This window comes from Corvus kubaryi, unplaced genomic scaffold (genome assembly GCF_017639235.1).
Source record: "Corvus kubaryi isolate FWS band 111438036 unplaced genomic scaffold, C.kubaryi_AGA036_p1.0 138, whole genome shotgun sequence".
Taxonomy (NCBI): Eukaryota; Metazoa; Chordata; class Aves; order Passeriformes; family Corvidae; genus Corvus; species Corvus kubaryi.
The window spans coordinates 16250398-16271691 of NW_024580672.1; the positions used below are offsets into that span (position 1 = coordinate 16250398).

General features: G+C 36.8%; 1 protein-coding gene across 5 annotated transcripts in view; it reads left to right on the forward strand.

Moving 5' to 3' along the window:
- Positions 1–21294, forward strand: part of ATRNL1 (attractin like 1) — a 441394-nt gene that overhangs the window by 36144 nt on the left and 383956 nt on the right. For all 5 annotated transcript variants that reach the window (XR_006014565.1, XM_042019406.1, XM_042019407.1 and 2 more), the window contains exons 2-7: positions 4406–4489; positions 6476–6589; positions 7031–7159; positions 10271–10479; positions 19727–19901; positions 21056–21143. Coding sequence is in view for 4 of the 5 variants with exons in the window: in XM_042019406.1 (XP_041875340.1) it covers positions 4406–4489; positions 6476–6589; positions 7031–7159; positions 10271–10479; positions 19727–19901; positions 21056–21143 (799 nt within the window). In the remaining variant the exon portion in view is untranslated. The remainder of the gene's footprint in view (positions 1–4405; positions 4490–6475; positions 6590–7030; positions 7160–10270; positions 10480–19726; positions 19902–21055; positions 21144–21294) is intronic.

The window sequence follows — 21294 nt, forward strand, 5'->3', positions numbered from 1 at the left end:
ATAACTTCTATAGCATCCTTTCATTTGTTTTGGGGACTATTACAAAAATGGGCTATAGAATAACAGGCTTTTTCAGAAACAGAACACCTGCCAGAATAAACCTTAAATTGATGTTTTACACCAGATTTATATCCCAGCTAATTTAGTTTTTTTTAATCACAAGTGTTAAGCTTCTTGAAATACAGGATATATCCTTATGGGGAAAAATTGTTTATGCATTCTAACTTTGATTTTACTTTTCTGTGAGTTTTGGAGCATGGTTTTGTTTGAAATAATTTAGAAGGATGAACTCAGGATGAACCGAATTAATCACTACGGACACTTTGCAACAGAAACTGCTACTTTGTCAATGAGTAAACTGAAACCTATTTAAGAGCAGGCCTGTGATTACTTGTCATGTGAGAAGTTGTAGTGAATATCCTTACTGTCTTTCTAAATATACCTTCTTCTATTAGTGCAAAGCAGTATGTAACAAGCAGAGGAGTGTGATTGGCATATGCAAATATTTTTTTAATGTATTAAATATTTATTCCTCTTGATTAGTCATTGAAGAAAAATTAGAGCTACAGCATGTTCAGTATACCCTGTTTTCATATGTGCTGTGAAAAAAAAATAACCAACAGCAAGTTATACAATAAATGTAAAAATACAGGAAAATCAAATGCAAATTCTTTGGATTTCTATCAGGTGCTAGTCAATGCTTTATGCCTGGAAAAGAAAAATCTGGCTTTGTGGGTTTTTCAGAACATACTGTTTTTCAGATATTCCTTTGAAAAAAATACTGGAAAACCTTCTTAGTCTGTCACTTAATATTTTGGTATGAGAAATGGCCTCTTGATCACTTCTGCATTTCTTCCTCACTGACTCAGGCTTGTGCTGCCAGGTGGTCTGAATTTTTTTTCCATCTTTATTAATATATTCAGCTGATCTCAGATCTGTGCAGTCTCTTTGTCTGGTGTAAATGTTAAGCACAAGGTCTCAACTAGAAAGGTTGCCAGTACATCTATTTATGAAGAACTTCATCTTATAACTTTGAAGCACAGTTATTGATTTTTATTTCTTTTTAATAAAACATATTTTCATTAAAGATGCAAAGGAGATGGAGCAAAATTTTTCAGCAATGGAGAGAAGAGCTCTTGACTGACACACCAATACTGATATTGAGATTGATCCATAAAGCAAAATATGCTCTATATTGTATATTCAGATACATCTGAAGTAGGAATTGCAAAGTAATCCAACATTTTGTTAAAATTATCAGTAGAAGCGTAGCACTAAGTAATATACACATAAATTAATTTCTTCATAACTCTTTGTTTCATAGTGAATATTTGTAATATTAGGACTGTACCTTATGCTTTGTTTTTCCTAAAGCACCGGTATTATAAATCAGACCTCTGTCCATCTACCAGCAGTTTTGTAGATCTTCATGTTCTGCTGATGACAGAAAATAGCCAGTGACTTTCCTGGTTTAAATTAGTGCCCCCTCTGGAAGATTTGGTGGTATTATTTTTTGCAGGAAGATACAGGAGATGACAAGACAGCTTTTTCACAGATCTGTAAATATTACAGCAGGGAAGGCCATTTTAATAAACTGCTCTGACGTCTTATGTATTGCAGGGCATAGATTTAATCTGACTACTCCTTCATATTGGACCAATAATTTCTGACTGAACTAGAACATACTTTTCTCTTTTCCTGAAATGCATCAGTCTTGGTTTAAAGTCTCTGCAGTGGTAAATATAAACATTGCCACTGTATATTCTATCTCAGTTATATTTGCCATTATTTTACAGCAGTGGTAATATTCCAGGTGAATGTAGCTATCCCTTTGTTGCACATTTTGGTTGCCCTGTGTTGGCTTTAGCCGTTGCATTTCTGGTGTATTTATCTGGTGAATGAAACGCCCTGTAGTGTCACACATCTTTCATGGAAGCTATTGCTGACTGATAAATTGGTGAGTGACTGATCTGTCACTGGTGCTTCAGAATGCCTTTAAATGTGCAGCATCCCGACTTCTTTCTGTTATTTGGTAGATCTGTTTTATGTGAAATCGGTATAGATTTCTCATCTATACAAGATGGGAAATGTTCTCTTGCCATGCACCCTCTAATTCTTTTTAGGCTTTGATTATAACCCTGCCAACTAGAAAAAATATTATTGTGCTTATGAAAACCAATGTGCAATTTCAATGACAATATACAGCGTCAGCTACTCCCCTGCGTGTTCTGTTCAGAAGCTTGGAGTCTAGGTGTGACAAACCTGTGGTGCCTGAGCAGGCTGCACAAATTGTTCTGGCTTCCTCTCATCACTGAGGCTTTCTCAGCAGTGAGCGAGGAGTGGGGTGCAGTGCAGGCACCTTTGTGACTAATGAGTGCACAGCCAGGTTGACTCATCTGGATTGTGGTTATTTGACAGAATCACTGTTAGTCACGGAGGAAAACTGCTGATGAATACCTGGCTTTATATGAAAGAGAACATTGCCCTTGATTGGGCAAGGGGTTACCTGAAAGTGGTACTGCTTATCTTTGTTAGTTATGGGATTTGGTATTTGATAACACTTGGAAAGAAAAATAATACAGAAAAGTTCTTGGTATGACTCAAGAAACTTAAAGTAATTCCCATCTGTCTTGCTATGTATTTATTTTAAATAGAATAACCCCTTATCTTACCATTTTCTATGAACATTATTGCAAAGCAATGTCGTGCTCTTATTTATTTACTTTTTTTCCCAACAAGTGAAATGGCTGTTTCAAAGGCTATCTACTCTTCCAAAAGGAACTACTTACCAAAAAATTATCAGCCTAGGAGACAAGGGAAATTGTTTGTGCTTTACTAGTCCCAAAGGGCTGAACTAATAAAAACAACTCTTGTAAGTCACCTCCATTCCACTGTACAACCACTAAGAAGGCAATGGTCATGACTGCAAATAAGTTCTTGTAATATTTCACACTTCTTCCAGGAAAATAAATCTTCTCTGGATTCTAAATAAGACTTTACTTCTGTATATAAATCATATGACAGCACTGAAATGATTTTGATTGGAATCTTATGTATGAAAAAACCCCCACAAAAACCAGACAAACAAAGCTTTTCTTATTCAGTGATACCTATTCTTAATGATTCTCTTTCAACAATATAGTGAAAGAAACGAGTGTTTCTGAGGATGTATTTATATTTGTTATTATTTGTTGTTAAAGAGTGGGATGGTCTGTTTCCCCAGTGGAGTAAGGCCACCAGAGATGTGTGTTAAGGCCTGACCATAATCATAAAGGATGCAGAAAATGGAGTGGAGTAGTGATGATACAGTGTGCTGAAGATACCAGGCTTTTTCAGAAAGCTTTTATGTTAATAGATTATTGGATTTAATCTACTGTTTTATCACTGCGTAGATTAATACAAAGTAATATATATGAATGGATGAAAAAGGTTCTCTTTCTACATTAAAGGAATTTCTATATGTGATGAATATTGAGCTATTACCACTCAAAAAAAAGGTTACAGCAGCTACTTCTGTTTCAAATGTCAGAATAGTAGTTGTTGAAAGAGCAAATAAAATCTTAAATTGGAACAGAGAATAAAATGGAAATAATATTGCTACTGTGCAGATTCATGGTTCACTTGCATCTTGAATACAATATGCTGATCTGTGTTGCATCTCAGCAGGCTCTAGGAGAATACAAAAGATATATTAAAAGCAGGGAGAAAGGATTTCCCAGGTTGGAAAAGGGGCAGAGGAGGGAAAGAAGGGAAATAAAACACAGATCATTACATTTTGAGTGGTATAAAACATGAACCCAAAGGCACAGCTGTGGACTGAAAGTGTCCCTGAGCTGCAAGTCATTGAAGGTGGTGTAATGCTGTGTGGAGAATCTGTAGGGATTTAAACTCCTTCCTGGGTAGTCACTGGAGACCACTGTGAAGAGACAGGGTACTGACTAGGAATAACAGAGGAGGAGGCTGACAGATATGCTTATTTAAATTTATGTCTTAATTTGTCTTGATCTAGGAGAGTTTTCCCATGGCTGGTGTTGTCTTATTTCAGAAGTAAGTTGTAAGGCAATGGCAAAGCAAATAAGCAAAGCAAACCAAAATGCTCTTAAACAAAACTCCCTTACATTGGCTTGGATCCATTTTGTGTGAAGGATAATTTAAATTATTTGCTACTGAACTAGAAAAAATACAAGTGAATGCCTGGGGGAAGAAAGCAAATCAATGATATAGAATACTCAGAATTCAAGTTTTTATGAGCACAAACAGTGTGATGAGAAATGCAAAGAGAGACTTGACTGTTTTCCCTACTCCCAATTTTCTTTCCAAACAGAAAGATTCTACTGGCATGTCAATGATTCATGTTCTGTTGTGTTGTCTCTGGTTTATTCCAGCACTGTTTTTTTTCTTATAGGTTAACAGAACCTTCTGGATATTTAACAGATGGACCTATAAATTATAAATATAAAACTAAATGCACATGGTTAATTGAAGGATAGTAAGTATCTATTTTTATAGCTTCAATTTTCTGAATGGTTTGGTACTGTGTGTTCTAGAGATCAAAATAACCCACATAGAGACTGCATGAGGATACAATATGAACAGTTTGGTGTTTTGTTAGTTTGTTTTGGTTTTGTTTAAGTATTATATGGAATTAAAAAAAAATGGTAGTAGGATTTTCAGGATTGCTTAGAGTTGGCTGAATTCCATTCCTATTCAAATTGCTGGCAAAAATTAGGCTGACATCGGTATTTGGCCAGTGCTGCAGGCCCTCAAAACGCAGTGATAAATTTGTTGCACATTTGAGTACCTTTGTAGAAGTTCCAAAAGTAGTTACAGAATCTCTTTTTTTAACTCATTACCTGACTTATCTTATTCAACTCATATCAGTGATAAATGAGGAATGGCCTCAAGTACAGAATGCTTATTCAGTTCTGTGTTTCTCAAAAGCTAGTGCTTCTATAAAGTATTTTCCTTTGCATTCTACAACTCCTCATGTACTTAATTTTAAAATAGTTTTGTGACTACAGTTTAGATGTCTCATGCCTGTTGCTAATTTTTCAGTTTATGCAGCACAGAAACACACAGACATGCCTGAAGATATAATGAGACACATAAATTAGTATGGCTAAGTGTTAATGGCACAAATTGGTTACATTTCAGGGGGATTTTTTTCCCCTCAGGGTATGGGTCAGGATTTTGCTGACTCTAGTTCAGAGTTCTACTAACATTCTAGAAGAAAATTAACTCCTTCTGTATTTCCATGTTGTCATAATCTCAATTACGTGGTCCATTGCTGCAGTTCAGGAATGATGTGTCTGATCTAACTTTGGTCTGCTTTTATGCAGACAGTAATTTAAACAAAGCAACAGTGAAGATACAGGTAGTTTGCAAAATCATTTAAAATGAAGCTTTGATATCTAGATGGCAAGCCTGAATATGTTTCTGACCTATCTAGACTTCTCTTTTTACTCAGTCTAGCTCAGGAATATTTGCACTGCACTGCTCTGTGCTAAAGTGGAAACACGCCTCAGGACTGCAGGCAAACTCTTCTTTGAAGCTGTTCCCCACCCCATTCCTCCTGTTCTCAGGAGATGGCAGAGTAGCCAGGGTAGCTGGAGGAATCAATGTGCTGCACAGTCTGGGGAGGAGTAAAGCAACCCAGGAGCACCGTGCAAAATGTCAGCACACAAGGAAGTCACATATGAGTATGATATTCAGCCTTAAAACATGAACAAAGAGCTCTCTCCAAAGGATCTGTCACAGAACCCCACGTTTTCCAAACTGACAAGTTGCACTCAAGCCTGTCAGTAGTGAGGAGAACTAAAAGAAAATAATCATTATATTTCATGGAATGTGTATATATATATGTATATAATGATAATATATATATAATCATATATATAAAATTCTGTGATATATAAAAATTCCCCTTTCAGAAAGTTTACAGATCCATTTGGACCTCAGCTAACAACTGGTGACATTTCCCACTTGTGGGCAGAGGGGGGGAAGCAGGCACTTGCACTAATATTGGTTGCAATTTCAGATTTGTGTTTTTAAGATTTTTATTTTTAATAATTAGTGTAATACTGGAAAGAGGATGTATAGGTGATTTTATCTTGAAAGATTCTTTAAAGTTCATAGTCCAGATACTGTAAAGTAAAGCTAGTGTATTAATATGAGATATTTTAGTTGCTCTAAAGTTGTGGTTCTGAACACTGATAAAATCTGGTGATTTTAAGTATCTTATTAACTTTAGGGATTATTAGTCTTGGACTGAATATGTTATTTTAAAATTTTCTAAGATAAAGGGAAACATTTTCTTGCCCTGGCTTTTGTTATTTCACACTTTGAAATGTTTAGTTACTACTCAAAATCTTTTAATACAGTTATGTTGGCATGATCAATTCTACTGTGAGTTCTTTATCTTATGAGCTCAGTAATTCTGTAAATAATGTTGTACATCAATGTTCTTTTTTTCCAGCCCAAATGCGATACTAAGATTAAGATTTAATCACTTTGCCACAGAATGTAGTTGGGACCATATGTATGTGTACGATGGAGATTCAATATATGCACCTTTAATAGCTGTATTTAGGTGAGTGTATTAATTAGTCTTTCAATCCAAGTAGTCATGTATGGACATTTTTGGTTATTGGGGGGAAAAAAGTAACAGAGGCTTTAATATGTTAACTGCTTGCTTTCTTATCTTACTATTGTGGGAACATGTATGTAAAGTTTTATTAGAATGCATTCCTAAACATTGGAGTTTTGGTTAGATAATCATAGCATAAATCCATTATTTGGATACTTACTGCTGAAGTTGCATGGAATGTTAATGCTTATACACAGGCATTTTCCTGGAAACCCCTGCCTGACCTTGCAGAGACATGGACAAGTTTTATACACATTTTATGACTTGTTTTTTAAAAAAAGTTTTTTAATTATGAGTTATCTTTTTAAACTCTCTCTTTCCTTTTTTTCCCCCCCAATTATGCCAAAGATTGCTTAAAAACATGTTTCTCCTTCTCTTTTCCAGTGGTCTGATAGTCCCTGAAGTGCGTGGAAATGAAACTGTTCCTGAAGTGGTTACTACATCTGGCTATGCATTGCTGCACTTTTTCAGTGATGCTGCTTATAACCTAACGGGATTTAACATTTTTTATTCGTGAGTATTTTTGTACTAAATAATTACCTTTGTTTTTTTCATAGCATAAGAATCATACTTAGTGATAAGTGTCTAAAACCAGGGACCTGGGCTTACAATAAATTATTAAGGTGTGAGTTAGGGCAAAAAACTCCTAGAGTATGGTTTTTTTGAGTGAAGTCACATGGCCATTCCCAGAGTATGTTTTTCCTATGCCATATGGAACTAGAATGTATCCTCTCCAGTGTTTATCCAACACATATACTTGTCATATGGACTAGAAGGGAGATTATATCTTCTGTCATATAAATTCCCTTCTCTAGGGAATCATCTAGGATCATCTGTTGCTTGATTTTTCTTGCTGAATGTACTGTGGCTTTTGAAACCTTGCCGGCAATTCCACTTGGATTTTTGTGCCAGTCACACAATTTAATTGTTTAATTCAATTTCTTTTCTTCTTCTTGGGTATTTCCCCTCCTATTTTCCATCTCAGTCTGCACTCTGCCTTCATAAATCTTACCTGCCCTGTCTTTCAGTTTCTCTGATGGCAAAGTCTAATCTGATATAACCATGATTGCTTTTGTCCAGCCTCCTGTTCTGTGTCAGCATCTCTAAATACGCATCCAGCAGACCTGAGCCTTTTCCTTTTTATATGCACCAGTTTGCAACTTCTGTCTCATTTGGGATGTGCATGTGGCACAATGCAACATCTCTTCATACTGGATGCCTTGGTTCAAGAGGGAATTGCTTGGTCCTTTTGGACCTGTTTCTTCATGTGACAGTTTTTCCATGGTTGAAGATATGCTTGTTTCTTTCTCTCAATCCCTTCAGATTCTGAAATACCAGCTATTGGGGTGTGGTGGCCAGCACTGCATTTCTTATGTGGAAGTACATGTAATATTTTTGTCATATTCTTTATTAGTTTAAAATTCGTGTTTCTGACCATAGCTCTGCTCTTGGCACAGTACTTGTTAAATTGTCTGTGGGAAGATTATTGCTGTAATTTGCAGCAGATTGCCCACCTTTGACCAGATAATAAATAGCTATTCAAGGTTTGGGAAACCTCACTGTATACATTGCATTGGAAATGGCAGCCTAGAAGACTGGGTATTTTTAATTTTTGTCAGTTGACATCAGTAAACTGCAATCACCTGGCAGACTTTCTATTGTAATTATATAAATTTTTCAGTTATCCCTGAAGCTTTTATTATGCTTTTTTTATTTGTCTTGGGAGCAAATGGCAATATGACTTGGCATTCTTAAGAAATGAGTGAATGTGCATTCTTTCATTACTTGGTAATGTGGTGTATGCTACATATCATTACCTAATTTTTTTCGTAGATTTAAAATAAATGAAAAAACTTGCCAGTGTTTAATTCCGTTACATGTATAACTCATGAAAATCGATGTACTCTGTTCTTCTGTGTCTTTTATTGCAATGGATAGTTTAAATTTTTTTTTAAATGAACCAACTGTAACAGTTTTTATGATAAAGAAGTGCCTACAATTACTTTTTATGGCTGCATTAACTTTGCTTCTGTCACTGGTCTATTGCACTCTGCTTCTGTTACCCTCTTCCTTATTTTTCAACGTCATCTTGATGGACTGCTTGTATTCCTTTATTTTGGGGAAGACAGAAACACAAGATCTATGACTAAAGTGCCATTCCAGTAGCAAACAACTGTAATTACTCCAGAACAGTCTGAGTACATTTTCTGTTCCTTGGAGTCAGGCAACTTGGCTTCCAATTCTACTGATTCAATTCTTCTCATTTTCTTTGAATCCTTAATGAACCAGTTGGAGTGAGAAATGGTTTACTTTCAAACTAGTATCTCCTTATGGAAAAACTTAACTGTTCACCTTCCTGCAGATCACTCTCCCTGTGAGGTTGGGGGAGAGGTTCCTCACAGAGGTAGCATACAGCTGTTAATGCCATCAATGGATTTAATGCCATAACACCAGACAAAACCCTCAGGAGATTTGCAGGTCAGATGTGGAGTTTCCTATTTTAGCAGGGTAACAGAATCAGTCCTTTGAGATGTGAGTCTCTAGAAGACAAAAATATGTCTCCTGACTGTCTTACCACAACATCTTGTCAAAGGCCAGCCTTGAACAATTCTTTGCTAACTTTTAACAGTCCTTTCTTCATTCAGTAAGAGCAAGGAAGACTGTGAAGAGTATCCATCTCTCACATCTACAAGGAATGGTCTGTATTATCATTAGAGGCTTTTAGAAACACTTTATTCTGAGTTTCAACCCAACCCTTTGCTGTAAGTCATCAAAAAAAGTTTCAAATCCTATTTGGACTTCATCAGGGACTTACTGCCTGAGTTCATGGAAACTCTTGGACCCACATACTTCCATGGCCTGCATCTCCCCTAATCTCCAAGGAGTTGCCTGCATTTCTGGAATCACTTTGCTTAATTTTGCATTCCAGTTGCCTGTGATCTCAGTGTTTGGTGGGGTGTATCACAGAAATGCTCACTCCTGTAGCAGTCAGAGACTTATTTCAGCCTAAGCTCTCCTGTTTTTTCATCTTGGATTGCAGAGTTAAGGTGGCTCTTTTATTAAGGATTCAAAGCATGAAGTGCTGCCTGTAAGTAGTTTCAGAATGTTAGCCATCTTGTATTTTTCCTTACTTGTTTTCCCCTCTTTTATTCTCCCCAGATGTTAGGCATACTGTTTATGGCATGGACCAAAGCTACTCAGGAAAAGTCTCATTGTATGCCTGTGGTGGAGAGTTTAATCTCAGTTACTTCCAGTGTGATTGTTTCTAGAGATAACAAACATTTGAAGGGACTGAGTGCTTATACTGGAATATAGGAGAAAAGTAGGTGGTGATCTCTTTTCAGCAGGGCCTGTCCTTCTGCTTAGTGTCAATACTTGTTGCAGTGCAAGGTATTTGTGATCTTGAGTGCATCACAGACTTTGTATGTAAGACTGGATGAACATCTTTGAGCTCATTTGCCTTGTAAAATCATCATTAAACTTGTGTTTTATCAGTACATGGAAATTCTTCAGGGTAAAACATACTTTATCTAACAAATACTGCTGGAGTACTGTCAGATGAAACCACTGTCATCAGCTCATGGATCATCATTTCTCTTATCTTACATACTTATTTTTTTCCAGAATTAACTCTTGCCCTAACAACTGCTCAGAACATGGCAAGTGCACAACCAGTCTGTCTGTACCGAGCCGGGTGTACTGTGAGTGTGACAAGTACTGGAAAGGAGAGGCCTGTGATATTCCATATTGTAAAGCCAACTGTGGGAGTCCAGATCATGGCTACTGTGACCTGACAGGAGAGAAGCTCTGTGTTTGCAATGACAGCTGGCAAGGTAAGCTTTTCTTAGTTTAGTGTCTAGGTAATTTGATTTTCTTCCCCCACTCCTTTTAATGTCACATCATTGAATTGGATTGTTAGTGTTTCTTGCAGTAAGTATCCACTGTCTGGTTTTTGTTGTATTACTTGTATCAGCCTCTCAATGAAAAAGGAAGATGAACTGCTTTGTTGTAATGGTACAAGGGTGTCTGTGTGGACTAATGGATGTACTGTAAGCACGTGCTGCACTTTTACTCTCCGTACCATAAATCATTGCTTCTCATTTATAAATGAGAAAAAGATAAATTATTTAAGATCCTAAATGTTTAATTCACTTACTATAATTATGCTAAATGCTTGTGGATTTTTGTTTTTATCGTTTACCACTTCTGTTACAAGTCTCAATTGGCTTAGCTTGCTATGCATAGAAATTGCCATTCTTCTCTTAACAGAAATGTTAAAATCCCTCCAGATTACTTAGCTGATATGCCCTCTTCCCATGACTTCCTGCCTCTGTTCTGTTTTATTGCTGTTTCTTTTGGCATGTCAAAGGAAATGACTTTTTAACTCCTATTAGCTGTCAGACCTATTACTCCACAGTCATGATGAGATTTAATACATTTCTCGTCTTAATAATTAATGAGTTGTTCATTAAAAGGCAGTCAGTGCACCCACAGAAGGGAAGTGTTTTAGCAATATGGTCACTGAATGGAAATAGTGTAGGCTTATTACAGAGTCTTTTAAAACCTTCCAGGACTGCAGTGCACAAAAAGATCCTGAAGGCTTAATCTCTGTCTAGAAGCTGTGAATAGAATTTGCAGCAAGGATATCACCCTTTTATTTGTGCATGGATTCCTTGCAATGTCAGATTGCTGAGTACAAAAAGGGGAAATGTCACAAATCTTTGGAAGTGCTTTTTAGGCTATTCCTTCAGGTACGGTGCTATAAACTTAATTAGAAGTTTTGAGCACAAAATAAATGTAAAAATCTGACTTCCACTGCTAGTACCTTCCTTTCACCTAGCATTTCTGTACATACCAGATTCTCACTTTTTCCTACAGAGCATAGGATGCTATAATTTGCTTCATTGTTCCTTGGATTTTCACTGAACCTGCATAGATTTAAATTATTATTTTTTAAATTTTGTCACAGCCGAGCTGGCTTGGATGCATAATTGTTTTCCCTTACTAAATACCAAACTTTCCTTAAGCTCCCTGGGAGACTACTTTCTTCTGTGTTCTGTTTCTTGATTTGTTTATACCTAAATTCTCTGTAGTTTCTACACTGATAGTATCTTCTGTGTAGTTTATTTTCAATGCTGGAATCATAAATTTTTCTCTTGCTGTCTGACAAGTTTTTCTTGTGTTTTGTAATTCAAACCAAGTGGCCGGAGGGTCTTGATCTGTATCCTTCAGGAGAGAATTTCATGTTTCATTTTTTATTACTATTTTCCTTTTATCTTTTTTTGAGTAACTTTAGTGCCTGTATCAAAAAAAAAAAAAAAAAAATCATTGAACTGCATTGATTTGGATGTATAATAGTTAGAACCCATGATTCAGAACATAAATCCCAGAATTTCCTATTTTACTGCATGGAGTTTTTGTTTTACAAGGCTGACATCTTGTGGTTATTGTTGAAGGAGCAGCTCTGAAGAACACATTCAAAACAAGTATTCTCAGAAAAGAGAACACTTTTGGGTATTCTTTGAGATGGAATAACTTTTTTCTGTAAAAAGCAGGCTCCTCTCATTATTAGATATGTCTTGTGGAATGTAATACAAGGATCTTGTAGATACTTGCAGCTGGCTGCTAGTTGTACCAATATAGAATAAAGTTTCAATAAAATCTTTTAGACTTTGAAGGCAAATAATTGGCATAATTTTTATTTTTAACATACATTGTATTTCACAAAACATGCACTAGTTAAATGTATTGGTTTTTTACAATGAAAGTATTTTTTAATAATGCTAGTAAGCTTAAATATTTCTGAGGTGGTTGGTGTCATGTAACAACAAAATTTAGTATTTATACAAAATCTGATTAATTTAAAATATTTACCCAACATAAGGGAGGCTGAACTTTTCACTAAGGAGTATTTTCTTTGTGAGTTCTATACCATATTACACTGTCCCATTCCTGGCTAATCTGTCTTGATATTATCTAACAGAATGTGTCAATGCTGGCTGATAAAATGCCATGGATGTAATTCAGGGAGGAAAAAAATATGCCTTCAAACTGCTGACTTGCTATCTTTCTTTTTGCTAGGCACATGTAAAAGAGAAATGGGGACTTGGCTGAGACCAAAGTGGTGGCTTGTGCACAATTTGACCTATTCAAGAATGTTATAGAAAGATGCTTTTGCTGAATGTGGTTTCACAGCCAGAAGATTCTCTTTGATACCAGGAACACCGTGTCTTGGATTGTTTTGGACTGTAAAGGAGCAGAGAGATTTCCAAACAGTTAAAAACTTCTGAGACAGGTGAAAAAAACCAGGATGACTGGAAGGATAGGAAACAGTTCCACAATTTTAAGAGGGTTAAGTGGACTATCTTTGAAAGTGCTGAAAACATTGCTAACTACTGGGTGTAGACAGGGCAAAAAAAGGGATGAACTCTCTTGAATTTAAGAGAAACTTTATTGATACTTTGGTCATTGAACATCAGCTCTGCAAGCAAAAGGGGAACCTATTAGGGAGGAATTACAGGGTTTGTTTAAATTATTCCATAAGAGGATCAGTAGGGCACCTTCAAAGCAAATCTGATCCTTCATGTTTATTGTGTTTTGGATTGCATTGTGAGATGGTTTGCAAACAGAGGAAATACATTCTTTTTAGGAGTAATTATACCAAAAGATGGGCTCTAGGGTCGCACATAATGCACACCAGCCACAAACAGGCATTCAGCCCTAATCCAAAGTTAAAACACCAATAAAATTGCTGGAACATGTATAGTTAGTTGGTTCTCCCTACAGATCTGCTCCTAGCAGGCAGAGATGTAGCAGAAGACCAGATTCTGAAGTTAAACTAATTAACTTCGAAATAAGTCCATTAGCAATTCAGGCAGCTTGAATTTTATAACATCTCTCTAGGGACAAATGAGCCTTTATGTAAGGAGAAGAGTAAACAATGAAAGTATAAAAGGAGTGACTACTGCAGTGTAAAATCAGTGTTTTGCTTGCTTGGTACTGTGGCATTTATTGTAACAGCGTCTTGAGTATGGCCAGAACAACTCTGTCAATGAGTGTCTATGCTCAACTTAGGTTATCCTGAAAGGACTCACTGGAGTTGGGTTCGTTCCCGCTGCTTCAGTGGAAGGCTTTGATGTCAAACTCTCTTGTTTGGCCTGCCTTATTCCTCAGTGTTGAGATTTGGCAAAGTTGTATTCTGTGGTGCTGGTTTATTGAAACTGATGGAGAAGGTTTGAGATGAGGCTCAGGCAGCAGCAGTTGAAATGCAGCACTAGAAAGAGCTTGTGCCAAATGCCTAGAGGTCTGAAATCTGAGATTTTGGCCTGTTGTGCCTGGATGTTCTTGAACAGAAAGCACACAAGTCTGTGTCCCCAGCGATGAGGACCTGTGATGTAACATTTGCTTTGGACAGACCTGTTTGTGAAAGGAAAAAGCAAATAGAAGCAGGTTTCTTATAACTGTTCTGCCCTGTGATAATGCCCTCTTTGTCTCAGTTTTACTTTTCAGGTCATCTCCCGCCCAAGTATCAATTCAGAAAGGAGAAACTGGAGTTTTACAATCTGGGAAATATACTCTTAAATATATGTGCATTTATACTGTATATGCACATAAAGACACATACTCAAGGAATTCTTTCCTCCCCCAATTTTAAGTTAAGGTCCAATTTCTGCATTCCATATTTGTAGATTTTTAAATGTTGATCATAGAAATGACAGTTGTCTAAGAAAAGTTTACATCTGTAGAACTGGTAGGAAGGAACTGTCTTGTAATGAATGGTTATTTCATATATACTGGAAATGTTCTTCAGATTTATCTTCAGCTGGAATTAACAATTTGGCAAGCATCCTTGGAGGACTGTGCAATTTGTAAACAAAATATAGCTATCATAATTAGAAATCTAGTGTCTAAAAACTGTGAGAAAAATCAAGTGTCCTTATTGGAAGAGGAAGAACATCACAGGTAAATGAAAAGCCAGCTTCAGTTTTAAATACCTTTATGGTGCCATTTGACAATTAGTGAAATCAAGTTTAGCGGAATTTATTTGATGTGTTTCACTAAATGGCTGCATTAAAGGGGTTGATAATGCTCTGTAGGTCTAATTAGGATGAGATTTAGGAAGGGAGTCCCTTGCTATTTGTGAGTTTTAATGAGAAATATCCATTTAAAGTGACTCTGTGATCTTCTTAGTATTTATTTAAAGTGCATACACTTAAATGTAGTAACATAGAACATGCAAACACTTGATTAAAATAATGATCCGAAGCAATGCTCTGTCCTGCATACAAGAAGGAGATCGTGCTGATTTCCCTACTAAGGTAAGATACTAAATCTAGTTTATTATCTGTAGCACCTTCATTTAAGATTAGGAAGAAAGTGATTCATGGAGCTCAAAACCTGTTAGCTTCATTTCAACACTTTGTAGAGTTCTAAACCGTAAATGGAGGAAAGAAATAATTAAGCATATATTGTGATTAATAACAAAACAGTTGAAATCTGAATTTATCAATGTAGTTCATACGAAGATAATCTGTAAGAAAATTGACATGAAAATGCAATATATTTTACCTGAACCTCAGCATTTGATGACAGGAAATCACTGAAACTGAAGAGTGCAGTGCATATATAAGGAAATCGTAAGGGGAACTCAGCTGCTTCATCATGAAATGTGAGTGGGTGTGCTGAACAACTATGGGAAGATATCAGTGCTCCTTAAAGGCTGATCTTGGGACTGATATTGTTACATAATTTTTATAATCTACCTTATAACATTGATAATGAAGTCTGGTAATGCAAAGGTGGAAGCTACTTTAAATAGGAAGGAGAACCAGAATATCCTGCAAAAAAGTAATGTGTAGGATGTAATTACTTCAGTATAAATTGTAAATTAATACATTTAGAGACTAGGAGTATTAACAATTTATTTTATAATCTTGAATTGAAATGTGGAAAGGGAGAAAACTTGCTTGTCTATCTCAATTAGAACATGAACTAATTAACATTATTAATTTTATATACTCTGCAAACTCTGAAGTGCCAATTGCATTGGTAGGATGATCAGTCACAGAAACTCCAGTTAAATATATGAAAGCATTAGTAGAATGCTTCATGTTTTGTTACTACAGTTTTATGAATACAAATAGACACAGACTCAGGGGGAGAATCATTAGGACGGTCAGGGCTGTGGAAGGCACTAACAGAGCATGGTTTGTTTAAATGAGTAAAATCAAGGCTGGGAGGGAAGAGTGTTGCTGTTTATAAACATTTGTGGGGCATATAGACAGACCAGGTCTTTAAGTACAACACTGGTAGAAGAAAAATTGGGATAAACTGGCCATCAGTACATCATTTGGGAATTGGAAGGAGGCTTTTGTCTTAGAGCTGTGAAGTTTTTGAGAAGAGATACTGGAGCTTGGTACTTTGCTGCCATTAGCATGGAGTCTCAAAATCTCTAGTCCAATGGGTGTTGTCAGTTACAGCTGATCCGAAAACTTCTTGTTTCTTTTAGAGAGTGAGAAAAAAAACCTGTTTTTGTTTAAGGTGACAAATCTCATGCAGTGTCAACTAGACACTGTACTTGTTCTTGTCACGAAGGACTAGGAAAGCTTTCCCTGCAATATGCTTCTGGTAAACACTGCTGTGACATCTGGCCTTACTCTTCTGAACCAGCCTTGTTGATCTTGAGTGTGGGATCTGGAGCTGAGCAGTTCAAGGGTGCTGTGGAGCAGTACCCACCCACGGCAGGCAGTGCAGCCCTTCTGGCTCCCCTGCTCAGACTGACCCTGCACATTCCCCACGGCCAGATCGCCCTTGGATGATCCATTCTTCCTGCCTGAGTAACAGCACCCGGGTGGCATTTCAAGAACTGTATCAGCTTGTGTGCATTAGGATTTCTGTGTCTTTCCTGAGGAGCCTGAGTCCTGGCACAGCTTGCTGCCGTGCTGCTTTAGCTGGTACTTCACCAGGATCTCTCTGCCTGCTATTTGAGTCTGATTTGCAGCAAGACTATTTGCAGGGTAGGAGAAGTAATTACATCCAGTATGGATGTTGCAGAGCTGTGCAGGGGCAGTGCAGTGATACAGGTGTACACCTACTGTTAGAAGGAATTAGTGAACCATTCCAGCACAACTGATCTGACTATAGGACTGGTTTCAACCACTGAGTTGCGGTGGTTGAAAAATCGTGTTAAAGTAATAATTCTCAACTCAAATAATCAGACAAACAAAACCAGAATAAACAACAAATACTTTAAAAATCGCTTTGAGTAGATTGTATGAAGAGCACTGTGAAATTTATATTCAACACATCAATACTTCTGTTTTTTCTCCTGTGATCCCAAAGGAAAAGATTTGGTTTGAAGACAGTAGATGATGTTCAGTCATTAGGTGGAAATTGATCTTATGACTTAAACTACTGGAACAGATTGTTACTTTGACTTTTCATGAAACTCCTCAGTAAATAGAAATTAGATTCTTTCTCTTGTGTGATGGGAATAAATCACTTTTTTAAACCTATAGAATTTTTTCCTACCTTAGAGGATAATGTAATTGACTTCCAGTTCAGGTTTATAAAGTTGTTTGCTGTTTTTAAAACCTTCCCTTCCCCCTCCCCCCCAGTGGATTGACTGACACTTTAGGAAGATAAGAAAGAAATTCAATTTTAAGTGAATGGAGAAAAATCATATTTGCATAAAACATAAGAAAACATATTTTTCATTATCTTTGTTCTGCAGCTGTAGTGCTCTTTGTTGCACAGAAGGCACATATTTAGTGAATGTGATGTTTCTGAAGAGAATATGTATTTTTTCTGAAATAATGGTATATGTATTCAAGTAGGAAAATCTATACATGATATTTATAGAAGTCCTGCATTTACCTTGCTTTTATACAGTAATAGCCATACAAAAGAATTTGCTTTTTAAATGATGTTTTGGTAGAGGCCAGTATTATTCGACTGTTTTGCATTTTTGCAGCTATATATTCAATATTTGTACCGATTGATACATAACGTGGCACGGCGTTGCCCGTGGCAGCGGGGTTGGAGCTGAATGATCTTTAAGGCTCCCTCCAACCCGAGGCTTTCTTATGACTCTATGACACACGTGGCATTTCTGCTTTCTCTCTCACCTTTCTTGTCATTCCGTTTTGACAAGCACGGAGGCTGCAAGAGGGTTGTCTGTGTCATTCTTTCCATCACTGATCTGGTTAAGATTTTTGCGTTCTTGACGTAGTATTAGGCGGTTTTCCCGCGTTGATCCTACTGCAGTCGGTGCCAGGTAGCTCGGTCTGGGTGTGCCGCAGGAATTCCGGCTTTGCTCGCCACTCGCCACCAGGGGTCACTGCTGGCCGCGGCATCCCAGTGCCCGAAGGCTCGCGGTGACGGCGGCGGAGATGCGGCTTCTCTTTCTGACCTGCAGGCGCCGTTTCCATAATTTTAAGCCCTTCCCTGATCAAAGAATACTTAATCAATTGTTTATTTTAAAACCCTTTTATATTCAAATTAAGGGTTTCCTCCAGTGATCTACCAAATAATGATTTTGCTGAGGTTACAACTCTATTACAGTATCAATTATTAATGCTTAAGAAATAATATTCTGAATTGTTCATACTCTCATTAGACCTCATTCAAATACCATTAATCTTTTCCGAGTAGAAGGTATAATGAACTATGGGAATTGAGTGTCTCCATCGTTTAGTGAATGGAAGGTAATTTGGATACAAGTGGCCATCATTCTTCTGTAGTGTACTAGGAGAAGCTGACAGCTGGTTATGTACAGTTTGGATGCCTGGTTGTTGTGTATGGGAAGTAACTGTAGCAAGTTGCCCCCAAAATGACAATAAACATTGGAAAAACATGATCTCCCTGCGCTCCCATTCCCCCAAGATAATGTTTTAAAATTATTATAAACTTGATGTACATTACTTATTTAGCTTAGTAAGCTTCAGCAGCTCTGTCTTTTAACATTATGTCTGGTCTCTCTTGACACATGTAAATCTCTGTATCCAGAGCATCCTTTGCCAGGGGAGTATCCTTGCTAAAGAGATCTGATACTTTTTTGCATGAAGAACTGTCTCCTCTTGTTTGCTTTGTACATGGCTTCTTCAAGCTGTGTTTCATAAACCTCAGCTCTTTATATTCCGAGAGGCTGTGGACTCTTTATATCTACCCTCTCTTTATCACTTATTTTACAGACATTTATCATTCACTTCCAAGTTTTCTTTTTTCCAAGTGCAAAAGTCACCAGTTCAAAGGAATTCAGTGGTTTCTGTAATTGGAACATCCTTATTACTCTCCTGTAAACAGTCTCCAGCACTAATCTCTTCTTTTTCAGTAGGGCACAGTTTTCTAAGGTTACAAAACCCACAGATTTATGCAGTGGGATAACGGTATTCTCTTTTCTGACATGATTCCTTATTTTGACTATTGCTGAGTGGTGATGTAATATTGTTATGAGCTATCCTGAGATGATCTTAAAATGTACCTTACTTAGTTTTCAGTTTAACTGTGTTGAATTTTGTGTATTGTTTTATTCAGTCACATATGTATATATATTCAGGTTTTAAATAAGATCTAGAGCATAAACAGATGATGAAGAGATCACGTTTTTGTTATTACAGAACAAATAAAAAAATACATTTTTCTGTTTGTGATTGTAATAGTCCTAGAAGTAAAAAAATTATACATTTTTACTGGCTTTTCCTTATCTGACAAAAAAATAATATCTAGTTGTGTTTTGTCCAGAGGTAACATAAAGTGCTAAAAGTTTTAGACCTAATGACAGGTCATTTAAAAATGTGATGCTTTGTGCCTTTCTGTCAATTTGTGACTCATACAGTCTGTTTTCTGAGAAGAATGCAGAAATGAATTATTATTTGAGCTAATCTAATGCTTTCAATTAGACTGCCATCCCCTGTTGTCAATTTTTTCATTGAGCATCTGTTAAACATAAAAGTGTACACCATATTTTATCAGAATGAGCAATCCTGACATCAGTAATTAAGCCTCCCCTGTTTCTGCTTTACTGGCTTTAACGTCCCCATCTAACAGATTGTACAAATTGCACATTTGTTTACAAAACAGGTCCAGATTGTTCTTTGAACGTCCCTTCCACGGAGTCTTACTGGGTTCTGCCCAACGTGAAGCCCTTCAGCCCCTCTGTGGGCCGTGCTTCCCACAAGGCCATCCTACATGGGAAGTTTATGTGGGTGATTGGTGGATACACCTTTAACTACAGTTCCTTCCAAATGGTGTTGAAGTAAGTGATTTCTCCTTTGTCACATCCTTTCTGATGGGGCTTAGGGAAGACAGGTCCTACCAGGGAGGGAGCTTCCATCTTCTAATTTAGCTGAAAGGTTTATATATCTCTTTTAGATTTTTTATTAATGGTCTTATTTTGTGCTTGTAATTTTCTTATGATTATAGAAAGTGAAAATATGGGCAATTTCAAACTGTATGTGATATTAATATGTACTTCAGTTTTGCAAAAAACTGCAAAACATAAGGAGGTTTGTGGTGAAATTCACTGCTGATGTATCCACACAGTACATTTTGAAAGCCATGTGTATTATTGATGTTAATTTATGAATATAGGGGACTTGTATTTAGGGCTTGCACTTTGCCTGCTGGTGCCATGCCAGTAAGGGTCAGGCAGGTCACCTGTATTCCACTTTTTTGTACTTGTGGCAGTTTGTGTGTGTGTGTATTTGACCACCTATTGAAAACGAAGTTGAAGCAGCTGTAAATAGTACCTGGGTTGATTTGGGTGGTAATTTTATATGTAGAGTCCCTAAATGTGGCAAATGCAAGTGTTAGGATATATTTATTAGCATATTATTAGCATGTTTACTTCTCCTGTTGTTGTCTACCTGTTGCTTTCTTCCACGTGTTTGCAATCATCCAAACAAATCCCGTCATCTTCTGGATTTTTCTTTTCTACCTTTGTTGTTTATTTTTTTACCTCTCTTATCTAATGGTGTGTGTTGATTAATTAATTAAAATATAATGGAAATTAAAATCAACCATGTAGTTAAGAATGTGCCCAACAGTAAATCTTCAAAGTAGTGCAAAAGCATGTGGCATGAGCAGTGTAGTGGGGTGCGGTTCTTTACATGGCTGATAACAGATCAAGTCTTGTGATTTTTGTTAATTACTCCTATTTTCTGAGATTTTTGATGGGTCCCTTAAAGAGCTGCTCCTATTTTGCTTGAGGAATGTTTAGTGCATTATCACAAGTTAGTGCACTGTTGCAATAGTTCAAAGTAACGGCAGCGAAGTTATTGCTGCTAACAAATTCCCATGTCAGATAAACAGGGACTGATCACGTTTGCCGAACAGGAGTTAGTTGGAACGTACAAGCCCCTCTATTTCCTCTGCAGGTTGAAAATGTTTCCTTTTCTATTTCTCCTCTAGCTACAATTTGGAAAGCAGTATATGGAATGTAGTACCTGTATCCAAAGGGCCGCTCCAGAGATATGGACACACTCTTGCTTTGTATCAGGTTTGGACTCTTCAGTGTTCTGTGTAATGAATTGCTTTGTGTGTGCTGTTAGTGATCTTAAAATGAGTCACCATGAACAGAGACTTTTGAGGATAATTTAATTTCTAAGTATTTTGTATTAATGTTTTCTTCAGTACTTAGGTGTTCTGCA